Raw genomic sequence first — 12,090 nt, 5'->3', positions numbered from 1 at the left:
TTCTATTCTAGAAGATGTTACATATGTTGTTTTGTTGTCACTTTTACAGGTTGGTATTACTAATAGAATGTAATGTATGAAAAAGATAGGAGCAGTCTTAACTAAACTCTGAGGCACATTAAGTATAAACGACACAAAAATAAAACGCGCTCCAGTAAATATGTAGTTGTAGAAAGACGATACTACAATAGCACGTTGAAACACCTCAGCCAGTGACATGCATGTGATGTTATGTAACCAAAGACTATTCTGATTATTGTTCTTGTTTTACTCTCGTGACTGTTATAACGTACAAAACTTCAGCTTGAATGTAGCGTTTTAAATAAGGGAGAGATCTACATTTCACACGAGTATTATTTGTTTATAGCAACAACTCACACGTTTCCCATTTGCCTCACGCTCAGACGCACGCGATATCTGTTCCCGTCATCTCATTGGGCAGCGATGCCGGGAAAATCCCGCGTGACCAGGCGCCGGTATAAATAGCGCGGGCTCCAGGATGAGAACCACAGCCCTGTTTCATGAGGGAAGATGTGTCGTCTCGGTCAACAGTTTATCGCCCAGATCGCTTCCCAGTCCTCTCTCTCCGCCGTGCCTCGAGAGTGTTTTCGTTTTACGAGACAATACAATAAAGGTTGGTCGTGTATTGGCTGATTTTCGGTGACATTTTTATACTTCTCTGCACGGAAACATGCCGAGGGCCAAGAAGAAGAACAGCCGCGGTAAGTCGCAGCGCCTTGGCCTAGCTCCCCTTCCCTGATGGGACTTGTAGTTCTCTCGTGTTGTTACGCTGTGCGTTCAACGGATCGGATTGACTAGAAAGACTACAAATGCTAACTGCTGGGTTGCGTCAAAACAAAGCACAAAGAAACATCGATTTAAAGTACTAAACGCAAAGAATGATGATTCGTTTCCTCTTTTTGGAGTCAATGGAGCTTTTTTGTACATATATGCTAGTAGTGAAGTGAGTGAGATGAGAGAAATTTCAGGTTCAAACGTTATCTGTTACTTTGCTAGCTTTAGCAACATAAGATAAACAAGCGCACGTCGCTGGTTTGTTACTTTTGTGTTACACATGGTTAATGTTGTCAAGATCTCAAGTTGTTTGAGTGAGATTCTGACCATATTAGATTTAAATCAACTTAAGTGAAAATGCATAGGGATGCTAACTGTATTATAACAAACGTGGTGTGTAGTGCTGTTCAAATCGAAGTTTAATCTAGAATCTTTTTTATAAATAGCGTTATTGTGGTGTTTTATTGTCGTGTTTTGGACTCGATGAACCTAAACAGAGGCGGGCCTTGGATCAGCTGGAGTCCACGTCAACACACCAGCAGCTGTCTAGACCACATGTCTCTTCTGGTCATGACGGAAACATTCTTCACGATTTATTATACGTGTCCACGCGTTTCTATTTGCCTATTAAACACTTTTACTTGACCAATAGATTTGTCCTAATGCTACTTCTATTGTTGCATAAGTAAAAGCTTCATTGATAAAGGAAAGTCTTTGTTTGACTGGTTTGGGCAGATTGTTGTGAATGTCAAACAATAGTTTTTGATCTCTTCGAGTTTAGTTTTGATTAAAATATTTTAATAAAAATACTGTGACCTTACACCTTTAACAAGAGTGGAGGGAAAATAGTATATTGTTCAGAGATACTTAGTTTTTTTGTTGAAAGTGACTAAAAATAACAAGATCACAAATGATTAGATAGATAAACTTTATTAATCCCTCTGGAGATCTCATTTGGAAAATTATTTATATCATGTGGAGCAGTTTAGAGATAACGTTCATGAGTCAAACCCTGAAGGACATGTGGCGAGAAGAGGAGGAAAGCGAAGAAGTTTATTTGGTGGCCTCCTCTTTCCTTCACAGGACTGTCGTTGATTAAACTTCAAAATGGCTTAAGTGTAAAACAAAAACGTGGAGGAGGAGACAAATCAGATTTTGGTCCTTGATGCCATTTCCATTTGGGCTTTTGGCTGCAGACTGGAAATATTTTTTTTATTATGTTTTTTAAATGTAGTATTCTATTCAACATAATTTCCTGGAAAAATAAATACAAATATTCATGTTTTAATTTTAGTTTACAAACAGAGGAGGTGTATAATCGCATTTTAGGAACCTTATTTTTTGTATTGCATCTCTGTTGGGATGACGGTGGTTCTTATCTCATATCCGCGTTTGTCCACCTTGAACTTGTTTACTCAGCTGACAGCGCTGGGGCCTCAAAAGTTCAGATGAACTGTGGCACTTAATCAGAACATGCTGACGATTAGATAATCTCTACCTGCAGTGACATAACACACCTGCCGAGCCTCACGTGTGCTTGTATTGACGATCTGCCATTTTTCTCCAGGGGGGCAGCACGGAGGTGTGCAGCCTTTCAGCGACGAGGACGCCTCAGTGGAGACTCTGAGCCACTGCAGCAGCTTCAGTGATCTCGCCAGTGTGGTGGACGAAGGTGAGTTTGGTCTACCTGTGGTCAGCAAACGATGACTTCCATTGAGACTGAGCTTCTATTCCTTATTCACACTGCTAACAACCTTGTGTAATTATTGTGCTAGCTTCTAAATGTTTACTCCACTATCATAATATAAAAGTCCAATATTTTAGTAAATTATACAACATGTAGAAACAAGTTGGCACACTTTATCAAAGTTTTGACTTCCATGTTTGTTTTTGCATACCCAAAACCATGTAAATGATGTCAACGATGCCAATACAATAGGATACAAAAAGCTGACTAAGGACTGCCACTTGAAATGCCATTAAGATGTCTACAACAATGGACTCGCAGTCATTGACGCAGGTTAACACCTTTGTTGTGCTTTGAGGGCAAAAAAAACGCCCAGGCACTCTAAGAATTTTGTTTGGTGCATTAGTCAAATATTTACATTGTTGCATTAACCTAAGAAGCAACACTAGTTTGACAAAAACTTAATTTTTTTTCTTTTATGTGGCATTGAATAGAATCATTACCTTGTAATCATGATGAGAATAAGCTCTAATGTTTAGTTATCTTTTTTTTTTACCACCAGGTGGCGATGTAAACGAGGATGCAGCTTTGGAAGACTTCCAGTTCAAACTGAAGGGTTTCATTGACAGCACAGTGGACAAGAGGTACAACAACCCTCTATCATTCCAGATCACGGTCACCTTGCTGACCAAACACTAGAAAATGTGCTTCTAATAAATGCATTTCTGATTGCCTTAATTGAAGATGGAAACATGTTCTTAACCTTTGTTTGAACATTTTATTATCAAGATTGAAACTTATTTATTTTATTTTTTTATTTATCATTTATTTTTTCCTCAAATTAAGAGCAAAAAGCAGCTGCTCAAGTTATTCCAGAACCTGATTTGTTCAGATTGAGTTACCTTAGTGATGATAACAAAGGGACACTAAACTGTGATTTGGTTGTATTTCTGTGGATATAATATGTGAACTAAATAATCCCGTTAGGAGCCAACAGCCATTCAGTTAAAAGGAGGAAGAGCTAAATGATAACTTCCTGTAAAACGATGTTCGTTACAGCTAACGATTAACCTGAACACATGACTTTAAAAGTCTTACTAATTGCCAAGGTTTGCTGCTATAAAGGCCAAACGATAAACTGACCTGCTGGTCAGAATTATTAAAAATACTTGGCTGGTAAACTACCAACTTGCAATGCAACCTGTTTTCTACTTGCCTTAATAATAAAAATGTTTATCCTCAGCGCAAAGACCAGACAGGGGGCGCTGGATGGACTGAAGACCGCAATGGCGACACGAATCCTGTACGAGTTTATCTCTGAAAGAAGGATGACGATCACAGACAGCATTGAACGCTGCCTGAAGAAAGGTATACCAATCTGGAGCTAGTTGTCTGTTTATATCTCATAGATTGCAGTCTTGGTAACTTGTCGCCCTCTGCTGGTCAGGTAAAGGTGATGAGCAGCGTGCTGCAGCGTCTCTGGCCTGTCTGCTCTGCATCCAGCTGGGCTCAGGCATCGAGAGTGAGGAGGTGTTGAAGACCCTTAAGCCAGTTTTCAAGAACATCCTGGCAGACGGTTCTGCTAACATCCAGGCTCGCCAGGCGGTAAGTCTTGTTCTTGCCTCTCTGACGGTGACCTTTTAAGCCATGCTAACACTGCTGTTGGCCTCCAGGTGGCGACAAGCCTTGGTCTGTGCACGCTGGTGGCAGAAGATGACATCTTGGTGAGTTCTGGTCCACATTCCCCTTGTTTCATGAAGGACAGGAAGTGATGAGTTTATCATTTGCAGGATGTGTACAGCACCATGGAGTGTTTCGAGAGTCTGTTCACACGCTCGTACGTTCGAGGGGACGGTTCCTGTCCCACCATCAGTGCCCCGACTAGCCAGCTCCACACCAACGCTCTGCTGTCCTGGGCTCTGCTGCTGACCATCTGCAGCGCCAGCCAGCTGCGGGACATCTTTCACAAGTAAGAGCAGGCTTGATTTCACGAAGTCGGGAAAGAAAATGACCATGAAATCTCCTTTTTTGTTCAAGACATCTTCCAAAACTGCCGAGTTTGTTGGACAGTGACGACGTCAACATGAGGATCGCAGCAGGGGAAACTATCGCTCTGCTCTTTGAACTCGCCCGTGACCTGGATTCTGTACGTTTGTCTGCCATAACTGTCCTCTGGTTCTAAGTGTCAATATTGACGATGTTGTTGTGCAGGAGTTTGAATACGGGGACTGGGAACAACTGTGCGACAAGCTCACCGCCCTTGCTACAGACTGCAACAAGCACAGAGCGAAGACGGACAAGAAGAAGCAGCGCTCTGTATTCCGTGATGTCCTGAGAGCTGTAGAGGTCAGAGATCACTCTATTTGTACTGTACAGTGTCATGTTAAAAAGGAGACTACAGTAAAAGGTTAAAGTAGCAATCTTGATCAGAAAACCACTTGAACAATGTTACCAACAGCTGAGGGAGTTTGAGAAAGTTACACATTGGAAGATAAAAATACTAATTGTGGCAGCCGATTTGGGTGGGTTACTTTACCCACCTAGAGTTTATACATCAGTGCCAGTACATTTATCTGCCTATACGGTGGCAAAACAGTCCAAACTAGTGGACTATATTAATTTCATGCAGAGATCAACACTTCCAGCTAATGATTATAATGATGAATGTTTGTACTTTCTATCTGACCAATGAGAATAATGAATGGGTTTCAATAATACTATGGTGGCATCATACAGAGATGACCAAATTATTAAAAACTAAAATGGCCCCTGCATCAGAGACACTTTCTATCTACTTGCCACAAAAAAAACATTTAAAAATGTAAATGTGGATGTAAAATCGAATTGGGAGGGGGAACACTTTGATGTTCAAGAATGGTGTGCACTACTAGGTATGCTATGGTTTATGATTGGAAGTCCAGTGGAAGAAAAGTGGAGTGTAGGGAGGGCCAAAGTCAATTAATCATATCCGGGCACAAAGTCTTGAGACAGTTGATGATGAAACCACTGTTTAATCACCTGACGACCTTGGTTTAAGATGGCTCACAATTGTGATTTGTGCTTCCAGGAAGGAGACTTCCAGTGTGAGAACATTCGGTTTGGAACAGAGCGCATGGCCATCGACACCTGGCAGAGGAAGAGGACCTATGATGCCTTCAGGGAGTTTGTGGGCGCAGGGATGAACTACCACCTGCAGGTATGTAACCTGATCCCGTCCTTGATACATGTGTAGACCAACCTTCATCTCTTCTCCCAGGCTAATGACTTCATCAGAGACGTGTTCGAGCTCGGCCCCCCCGTCCTGGTGGACTCCGCCACCATTAAGGCCATGAAGATCCCACGCTTTGAAAGGGTATGTGGCTCCTGCACTCTGGTTTATAGAATGTTTCCCTAAAATTCCTGGTTCTCCCAACAGCATCTCCACAACTCTGCCGCCTTCAAGGCTCGGACCAAAGCTCGCAGCAAGTTTCGAGACAAACGGGTAGATGTGGGCGAGTTCTAGACCCTTTTATCTACGTTAATATTTATCATTCCACCCTCCGCCATTCCCGTCCAGTCGACTCCTCAACATCTAACGTGATGAGGTTAATTTAATGTTTTTGTGTTTAACTTTGTAAATATGATGGTGTTGTGGTCAACTCCCTCCAATTCACCTTGTGTTTCGATGAACTCTGTTTTCCTCCCACTAAAGGGTTTTGACAAAGTGGTGTCATGATGAACTGACCGGTGGCGTTGCCTGAATAAACCATGAAAAGTTAAATTGACCGTCTCAGTCTGTTGTTGGACATCTGAATGTAAAAATGTAAACAATAATTTTTGAATGTTTGACAAAAGCATAGCACAGAAACCCAGACTGTCTTCTCTCAGTAGCAGTGACTCTAGTCTCTCCTGGATGACTGAGTCCTCCCAGAGAAAACTTCCTTTCTTTTTTACTCACTGACGGCAGGAATGTTAGTTTACTAGTCATGACTGGATCTTGCTTGTGCTCGGAGATGCTACATTATGTTACTGCAAACCCTCAGACTGGTGCGTGCCTGAGTAGGAGTGTGCTTTACAAGGTTGTTTTTGTCTCAGGATGTTCTTAAACAACACTTTGTCCAAGGCTTGATCATGGAAACCTACAGTAGAAGAGTAGGTCTTCTCTAACTCGACTATAAAAACTTTTTTTTTTTTTTTTTTTTCTGCTTTCAGTCATGTTCCGTTTTTAACGCAGGTTCTAAAGTTTCCCTTCGTTTGTGTAAAGAACTGTAACGGATTGTCAAACATGTTCCCCAAACCTTCATGAAGGTATCTAGACCTTCTCAATCAAAGTGATCATTTAATTATTACTTAATAGGTTGAGATCTCGGCAAGACCGCCTGGAGGTCCAGATGTTGCTGCTTAAGAGAAAATATCGAAACCAAATAACTGTCAGACTCGAACCTCTGTCCCATCTTGTTTTGTTTTTTTTCCAATTAAGATTTATATAAAATTCTAATGTTCATGATTCGCTTCCTCTCCTCATTACTCCTGAAAAATGACCTCCAGTCCGACAAAGGATTTCTCGCACACGCACACAGCTGTTCTTCATCCCTCACCAGGTTAATGTGATTCCTCCCTCAGCAGCTGTTTCACCTTCACATCATATTTCTCAACACCTCGCACACAAACGTCCTCCCCCTCAGTCGTCGACGACAGACACGAGCCTCAGCGGTCCTCGACGTCATTTTCGCTGATATTTGTGAGGATGATTGACGACTTCATCCATCTCCATGGTAACCCGTCATTGTGTTTTCTTGACAGCGCGTCTTCTGTCAACTTGAACACAGGATGAGTCGTTGGAAGGTTTTCCATTGATGTGTCTGTCTGCTCTCTATTGTCTGTGGCTGCACGTCAACGGCAGTGAGTCAGTGGCGACTAAAATACAATAGTAATGCAACACACTGTCAGTTATCTCATCAACATTCAGATGTTCGCATTCAGTCCTCACACTCGTCCTCATTTAATTACATGATATTTAATTACTTACTTACTTTAATTACTATTTTTTTTTCTAATTTTCTACCCACTCTGATTTTTTTCTTTGAGTATATGCTTTGATAGAAGTTTAAATTGTTAATTCGGGTCAAGAAAGCAATTAAAGGTGAACTAGGTGCACATTTAAATCAATCCATTTTATTTATAAAGAACTTTAAAAACAACAGTCAATACAAAGTGCTGTACGATGACATAAAACTGCTAAGAGAGCACAGTTAAAACGCAAAGATAAAACAATATCAAATAAAACAAGTAAAAAGCACGAAAAACAGCTCCGAGTCTCATGCTGTGTTAAAAGCCAGAGAATAAAAGTGTGTTTTAAGACCAGATTTAAAAACATTTGATTAAAAAAGTTTTCTTTAAGCTTCAATAATTCAATTGATTAAGGGATGTGTTTTAAAAAATGTTTTTTCCTTAATTTCAAACATGCCATTTTCCCGATCATAATGATTTATTTGGTTGTTTCATATTTTCTCACCGAAATAATTGTTATATTATTCCTGAGAACGAAAACATGTAGCTCCGTATCTGACCGAAAGGGGGCTCTCTCCACTAACATCTGCCTCACTGCTGCTAAAAACGTTTTGCACAGATTATTTTCTTCTACTACATTATGACCACCTCTGTACTAACGCGGCTGTGAGCACTGATGTGGGAAAAAAAGCGATTGGACGAAACTTTCACACTAGAAATGCCTCCCCTCCCTGAAGAAGTGGTTTGGACCGGCACCATATGGAAACAGAATCAAGCGATGAACATTTGTCGTGCTGAGCTCAGATGCATTACAGCCCCCACGCTGAGTGACTCACAGCTACTGTACACACACACACACACACACACCTCCCACTCAACATCCACCTCCCCTCCCCCACTCTCTCATCAGACACACCATCACGTCCAACAGGAGCTGATGAGGATGAGGATCCGCAACTATTATTTCCGAGTAAGGGAAGTATTTTAACAATATGATTTACTCATACAAACAAACAACAGCTTCAGAGGTATACTATATGACTTAGTTGCTGATTAAAAAAATCATCTAATAATAAGAGAGAGAAAAAAAGTATAATTGTTAATGATTTTTTTCGTGTTGTGTGGAACAAAAAAAACCAAAATGTTTATCTTTTTGGCGATTAAATGAAATTGAGAAATAATACATAAAATATATATTTTTTGTTTAATATTATTTACAAAGGTGTTTCTTTTTTAAATATATTGTATAAATTAAAGTATTATTATTTGAATAAATATTAAATTTTGGGGAAAAATTTAAAGATTTCTAAACATAAAAGAACACAAGAACAAGAACAGTCAATTAATTCGATAAAAACACAAATAACATGAAAATACATCAAGACTAAAAAAAAACAAGAGCAAATTAATTAACATTAAATTCTTTCTTTTTTTCTATTTATGGGAATAAAATGCATAATCTTTGATCAAGTTTTTATTTATTATAGAAATTCTCATGATTAATCATGAAAATTGTCAGATAGATTTAATAATGAACTATATTTTGTGGATTCAAGTAGTGATGGTCCGATGAAGCTTCATGAAGCAGTGTCATGTTGTTTAGAGGTCAGTAGGTGGCGCTATCAGTTTTAAAATGATGAAATGTTTCATTAGAACAGTTATTCAAAACAAAGAAAAATAGTGCAGAGACCGCCATCTAGTGGACTCTGAGAATAATGACACTGCTTCATGAAGTTTCATCAGACCATCACTATATTCAAGTCTCAAGTAAAGAAGAATAAAAAAAACGTTTTAATGGCTGTAAAGTGAGGTTGACACTAGCGCCCACTAGTGTGTCTTCTCTCGCCTACAGCCTCACACCAGCTTCACAAGAAATCCTCATGGTTTGTCAGTAGAAAGAAGTGAAATGTTGAAGAGTGCAGATGGTTTCCCTCCATGTTTCTCCTAAATCAACCCTCAATGATCTTGATTGAATCTGACGACTGTTTTTCCGGCGGACTCGACTGAGCGCTCGAGGTTTGTCAGCGTAACGAATTCACCAGGTCATCAATTAATCCGTCAATCACTCCAGCTACGTCTTCGTGTAAACAGAGGATCAGAGGAGGCGAGCCAGACCTGAATACTGAGACTCTCACGCTGGCTCTGCTTCTTCGCTGCTGAGGTTGTTGCCAAGGCTCGAAGCAAGCCTCCCGATTGGTCCGCTCGCCTCCCCGGCTGCTGGATTGGCTGCTTCTAAAAAGGAAACGACTCTGTAATTAGTGCGAGCGCTTTTTAACGAATCGTTCCTAAATAAAGAGGTACGTGTGTGTTCAAGTGTGTGTGTGAAGGTAAGATATGTGTGCGCACCATCATGACAGTGGACATGAACACACTTTCTCCGTCTGATACTCACTGATAAGCACCAATGACAAAATGTGTCCTCGGCCTAAGGGTGTGTGTATTTGTGTGTGTGTGTTGACATGCAGGACAGCGAGCATGTGTGCGAGTGGTTGTGGTAGAGCAGTGGGTTGTGTGTGCCGGATGCCTCTGGCTGTGTGAGAAGAGTATATGTGCTGAATTAAACAAGGTCATGTAGTGGGGGGTTGGCTACACACACACGCACATGCACACGCACTACCACACACACACACACACACATTCATCCTCATTATTAAAAAACTCAGACAGACTTTAAGGCAAATTCGTGAAGAGCATCCATAAAATTCTTTTTCACATCTGATGTGGGACAGACTGAAGCAGAAGTGAGAGCTGGATCCGACTTGACATTAACCTGTGAGTCATGCGTCTGAAACCTGCTACCTTCGAGTCCTACAGGCTGCAGGTTAGAGCCGCTGTTTATTTGTTTAGCAAAAGTCAAAACTTTGGGTCCCAGTGAGACTCAACCAACTCAAGTGATTCTTTACCACTTGGTCTAAAAGTGAGTTTTGACCCCGAGTGACCACCGTGGTTCGCTCTAGAACATCACGTTGGATTCTGAAAGTGGCGCTCTACATTTTGGCCCCCCGTGAAACTGAACGTCCATCAAGCTGCTCACGTTTCCTGTGAGCCGTCGAACGCACCTCCAGGTTTACGTTCAAGAAAATGGCATAAGTGGAGTGAACGTGTGATCGATGGCGCCACCGTCAGCCTCGGCTTTACTGCTCTGTCAAATGGCGGCGAACAAGATAAGAGATTATCAGCAGTAAGCTGTGCGTCGTATTTCTTTCACTTCATACCCGAGTCATTGTCACAAGCGACGACACCTTTATCGCCACACATTTACCTTTCCATCAAGTCAGACGGGGCTGCACCTCTGCTGTGTCGTGGTCGTTATGTAATTCCGTTCTGTGTTTGGAAATGGCATCGTAAAGCGTATTCACCGTCTCAGAAACAAGCGCTGGTAAATCCGGGAGAGAGGTTTCTGACTTGCTGTAACCACCCTCGTTATTCTTATTAAGTATTTATGCCTTGGTTATAGTGAACCATGACCTAAACGACACTCACGTACATGTTCACTCTCTAGGTGAGTTCACACTAAACATGGTAGTATATGTTGAGACTCACATTTGTGAGCAAAACAGACTCTGACCTTGTACAGTAAAAAAAACGCAATAACCTTAACGCCGCCTATCATGACCTAGTGAGAGTAGGACCCGATAGTTCGCCGGTCTCTGACAACAGACTCACTTCCTCATGTCAGTGGAGAGTCAAAATGGCGGATTTATCTTTGTCCAATGTGGACGTTTAAAGCAAAAGACTTGGGCTGTCTCCCATTCATCTCCTTATTACTCAAACATGTTCCTCAAGCTCAAAATTTCACCTTTGAGATTCTTCGGGACCTCCCTTGGTAATAAGTGGTATCCCAGAATGCCCTGCGCATCAAGACTCATCACTTATAGAAGCAAATAAGAATAACCCCAAGTTCTTATTCAGCACTGTAGCCAGGCTGACACAGAGCCATCAGTCCATTGAGCAGTCCATCCCTCCTCATCTCAGTAGCAGTGACTTCCTGAACTTTTTTAATGAAAAAAACGTAACTATTCGGAGAAAAAATTCAAGACCTTTTAGATTCTTCTAATACAACCGGTGCAGCCTCACTGGACACTGATTTAATTTAACTGTTAATTTTGACTCCTTTTTTACCAGTGAGTCCTCGACAACTGTCCCCGATTGTTTCCTCCTCAGAATCCACAACATGTCTTCTGGATCCTATTCCCACATGGCTAAATAAATAATTAATTTAAAATAAAATTAAATAATTGTTCCCCTTACTTAGCACTTTCATACTTGACATTATTAACTTGTCAATAACATCAGGCTATGTGCCTCAGATTGAAGTTATTAAACCTCTGCTTAAAAAAACTGCACTTGATCCAGAGGTTCTCACTCACTATACTATCTGGAGAAACACCACAGCACAGAGACCGCCCTGGTAAAGGTAAGTAACGACCTGCTGATGGCTTCTGATCAGGGTCTTGTTCTTCTAGATCTCAGTGCTGCATTTGACACGGTTGATACCAAATCCTCCTACAGAGGCTAGAAAACCATATAGGCATACGTGGAACTGCTCTAAACTTGTTAAAATTCTACCTGTTGGATAGAAAGCACTATGTACATGTCAACCACCTCTCATCGACACA

At 41.1% G+C, this 12,090-nt stretch overlaps 1 protein-coding gene across 1 annotated transcript; it reads left to right on the top strand.

The window, feature by feature from the left end:
- Positions 1-506: 506 nt before the first annotated feature.
- Positions 507-6,242, top strand: ifrd1 (interferon-related developmental regulator 1). Its single transcript, XM_087787769.1, has 12 exons — positions 507-722; positions 2,363-2,467; positions 3,045-3,126; positions 3,726-3,850; positions 3,930-4,087; positions 4,156-4,206; positions 4,273-4,451; positions 4,520-4,628; positions 4,694-4,828; positions 5,550-5,678; positions 5,739-5,834; positions 5,898-6,242. Exons 1-12 carry the CDS (start codon positions 692-694, stop codon positions 5,982-5,984), a joined length of 1,287 nt encoding a protein of 428 aa, XP_087643895.1. The 5' UTR covers positions 507-691; the 3' UTR covers positions 5,985-6,242.
- The last annotated feature ends 5,848 nt before the right edge of the window (positions 6,243-12,090 follow it).

The sequence above is a fragment of the Callionymus lyra genome, chromosome 3 (assembly GCF_982586985.1).
Source record: "Callionymus lyra chromosome 3, fCalLyr1.hap1.1, whole genome shotgun sequence".
NCBI classification, from domain to species: Eukaryota; Metazoa; Chordata; class Actinopteri; order Syngnathiformes; family Callionymidae; genus Callionymus; species Callionymus lyra.
The sequence above is the reverse complement of the archived record's forward strand: the minus strand, read 5'-3'. Positions and strand labels throughout refer to the sequence as shown.

Excerpts from the sequence above, each read along its gene's own strand:
- ifrd1 (XM_087787769.1), top strand. The coding sequence starts at position 692 with ATGCCGAGGGCCAAGAAGAAGAACAGCCGCG. Across the intron at positions 4,088-4,155 it reads ACATCCAGGCTCGCCAGGCG|GTGGCGACAAGCCTTGGTCT; the intron begins GTAAGTCTTGTT and ends GTTGGCCTCCAG. Across the intron at positions 4,829-5,549 it reads ATGTCCTGAGAGCTGTAGAG|GAAGGAGACTTCCAGTGTGA; the intron begins GTCAGAGATCAC and ends TTGTGCTTCCAG.